This window comes from Drosophila innubila, chromosome X (assembly GCF_004354385.1).
Source record: "Drosophila innubila isolate TH190305 chromosome X, UK_Dinn_1.0, whole genome shotgun sequence".
Taxonomy (NCBI): domain Eukaryota; kingdom Metazoa; phylum Arthropoda; class Insecta; order Diptera; family Drosophilidae; genus Drosophila; species Drosophila innubila.
The window spans coordinates 4,309,810-4,313,010 of NC_047626.1; the positions used below are offsets into that span (position 1 = coordinate 4,309,810).

A 3,201-nucleotide genomic window follows, 5' to 3' on the forward strand; every position below is an offset into this window, starting at 1 on the left:
AATTCAGATGACGCCAGTTTCAAATCATATAATACCTATACCTAGACTAAACAATAATCTGGTAATGCTGAGAAATCTGCAAGAGAAAAATTTTATATTTCATAACTTCTCGAGTTGAACTTCTTAAACAAATAAATCTTGTAACATACATTTGGGCTTCTTAACAAAATGCAATATTCTTTTCGTATTATTATTATTTTAACTTAAAGAATAATGTTTAACTAACAGATACCCTGTAAACTGGTTTAAAATCAACAAATATATTCTTTATATACTTTATAAAAAAGCTTTTAAATGATCGCGCTTGTCTTATACATGATCACCACAAATTTACAGGGTATTGTACAGAAGCAAAATAATATTTTGACATGTGCCAAAGCAAAACTCCCCGAGATTAGTTTTAATTTGTTTTATTCGACTGAAATTTAAGCTAAAAAATTTTTCTATTGATCTTCAGAACTCCAAATCTGCAGAAGATCTGATTCTCAGGTGCTTTTGTGAATCAGCTTGCTACGTATAGACTCGTCCAAGGGGGGAATGGCCTCGCGAGGTATCAAAAACGTTGACAGATTGAACAGATCGAGAAATACTTTATAGCGATCACTGAAAGCGAGAAGAAAGACAGAGAAAGAAAGAGATGAAGATCAACGATCGATCGGGTGACAGGCGGTTTAAAGTGACGCACCTGAGTGTAGAGCGTAGATATTGATAGCCGGAAGAGCCGCCAGTTCCCAGTTGCTGTGAACCGATCATGCGTTGCACCATGATCACATGATTATCTAAGTGAAAGTAAAGTGTCAATCAATTATGAGAAGGCGAAGGGAGTAAAGAGATGAGAGAGGTAACTTACAGCGCCACTTGGTGATCAGCGAGTCAATGTCCATGAGCAAAGTGAGCAGCTGATGAGGCTGACTGAAACGAGGCTCATCGCGATAGAAGGTGATCATGATGGCGCCCTGTAGAGCTCCATGGCTGAACCGACGATCACCGCGCTTGACCATCGCCTCGTGTACGGCTGGATCGAAAATGGAGCGATAAACCTCACGACGCTTCTCAATATCCATGAGCCTATAGTTCTTGGCCCGCTCAACGGGCTCCAAGAGAGCACTCTGCACTTGTGCGGCCAAAAACTGATCGACACTCTGTTGAAATTTCGCCCAAAAATTGAAACCATCCTCCTCTAATCCCGGCGTACGCTCCAACCATCTCTGCACCAGCTCCAGCAACGATGGCTCATCCTCCGAGCTGCGTATCGCATTGAGAGCTTGTGCATCGTTGCCAAAGACATCCGTGTACTTTTGATTGTACTTCACACGCTGATCGGTGAGCACACCCAGTTTATTCTCCATTAGGCGAAACTGCAGCGATTGAAAGCCCGATGCAGGCGCCAGGTACTTGCGAAAGTCCATAAAGTCCAGCGGTGTCATTGTCTCCAATATGGGCACCTGATCCACCAGCAACTGAGAAGAGATGTAAAGAAAAATGTTGTGGAATAAGAATTAGTTATATTATACAACTTAAGATCTTTAAGTGATCATTTTAAAGAAGTTATAAAATATTGTGGGATTAGAAAAATGAACCTGAGATCTGGAAGAGATCATTAGGTAGATCTCTCACTGTTCACTAGTAGATCAGTACGCGATCTTCAGTTTAAACGTTCCAAAAAATCTTAAAAAGATCAATTAGACGATCGTTTCGTGTAAGTCAAGAAATTAGTTCAGGATCAGGTAGAAGACTTTCTGTCTTCAAGATCATTTATTGATCAATTATGGTTCATCAGTGTAGAGTCACTGTAGAATCATTATGGTTGATCATACAGATTTTTTAAAATAAATCAATTATAAAAGCGTTATAAATGCAAGATCACTATGTAGTTCAATCTTTCAGAAAGCTCTTCTCGAGATCATTTTGAGTCTTTTAAAAAGCGAGCTTGAAATATTATTATGTGGATATTCTCAAGATCATTTTGGCTCTGTTAGGAGAGAGGAAGAAAAGTTAGTGGAAGATCATTTCGTAGATCAATCATTTTAACTTTTTTTTTCTTCAGATCAAGATTAAAAATAAGTGAAAAATTGATTCGAAAGTTTGAGTCTGTAGAAAAAGTTCAAGATCAATGCGAGATCGTTGCTTAAATGAAATGATATTTACCAAGTGATCTTTGTTCACTAGTTGAAGCTCTTTAAGGCTTCAATTTCAATAAAAAAAGATCACTTAAAAACTGAGAAAGATTTTGTTATTTGAGTCTGCAGAAAAAGTTCAAGATCAATGCAAGATCGTTCTTTAAATGAAATGATATTTACCAAGTGATCTTTGCTCACCATTTGAAGCTTTATAGGGGGTCAATTTCTATAGACAAAGATCACTTAAAAACTGAGAAAGATTTGGATATTTGAGATCGGAAATGTTTACCTTTAGTATAAGGACAACGCGATTCAATCGCTTGACAATTTCCAGGGTTTTGGTCTCATCGATGACCTCCGGATTGAGCATGTCGCGTATGGAGTCGAATTCAAAGATGATTTGTTTGAACCACAGCTCATAAGCTAAAACGAGACGGAAAAACAAATAGATAAAGAAAGCAATAGTAAACTATAAAGAGAGAGAGAAAGAGAGATCATACCCTGATGCGTTATAATAAAGAGATGCTCATCGTGAACGGGTCTCTTGTCCTCCTTGGAGAGCATACACTGTGCATCCAACAACTTGTCCAGCATCAGATACTCGCCATAGATTTTGCCCACCTCAGTGGTCAATGGTAAAGCTGATTCATCATGATCATTGCTATTGATTACATATAAATCAATTTAGAGAAATTTAAGGGATTCCATAGTGGAGATTGTCTTACCAATTGCTAGCATAAGGGCAGCTCATGTTTTTCTATTTATTGTGATTGTATTTGTGTTGCGACTCGAAGCACGTCAAGTGGCAGACTGAACCGTCAGTCGTTGCTTCGAGCCGTACACCCGTCACAGTCCTACACCCAACACAAAACAGTGTTGCCAGCTGCCAAAAAAAAACAGCTAGTTTTCTTTAGAAAGTTCAATTTGAATAGCGATTTAGCTTTAAAGCTTTATAACTGCAGTTGTGCTTAACTATTTATTAAGTTATTGTTGGCTAAGAAAAGTTTATTGAATTTTAATTAAAATTGTCCCATAACACTCTAAAATCAGCTAATTAGTTTGGCTTTGGTTAATCAATTTC

General features: G+C 37.8%; 1 protein-coding gene across 1 annotated transcript; it reads right to left on the minus strand.

Moving 5' to 3' along the window:
* Positions 1–394: 394 nt before the first annotated feature.
* Positions 395–2,975, minus strand: LOC117783926 (tryptophan 2,3-dioxygenase). Its single transcript, XM_034621500.1, has 6 exons — positions 2,846–2,975; positions 2,621–2,781; positions 2,410–2,543; positions 851–1,460; positions 686–779; positions 395–603 (listed from the first exon to the last, which is right to left on the minus strand). The coding sequence occupies exons 1-6, from the start codon at positions 2,869–2,871 to the stop codon at positions 486–488; spliced, it is 1,143 nt and encodes a 380-aa protein (XP_034477391.1). The 5' UTR covers positions 2,872–2,975; the 3' UTR covers positions 395–485.
* Between the last annotated feature and the right edge of the window lie 226 nt (positions 2,976–3,201).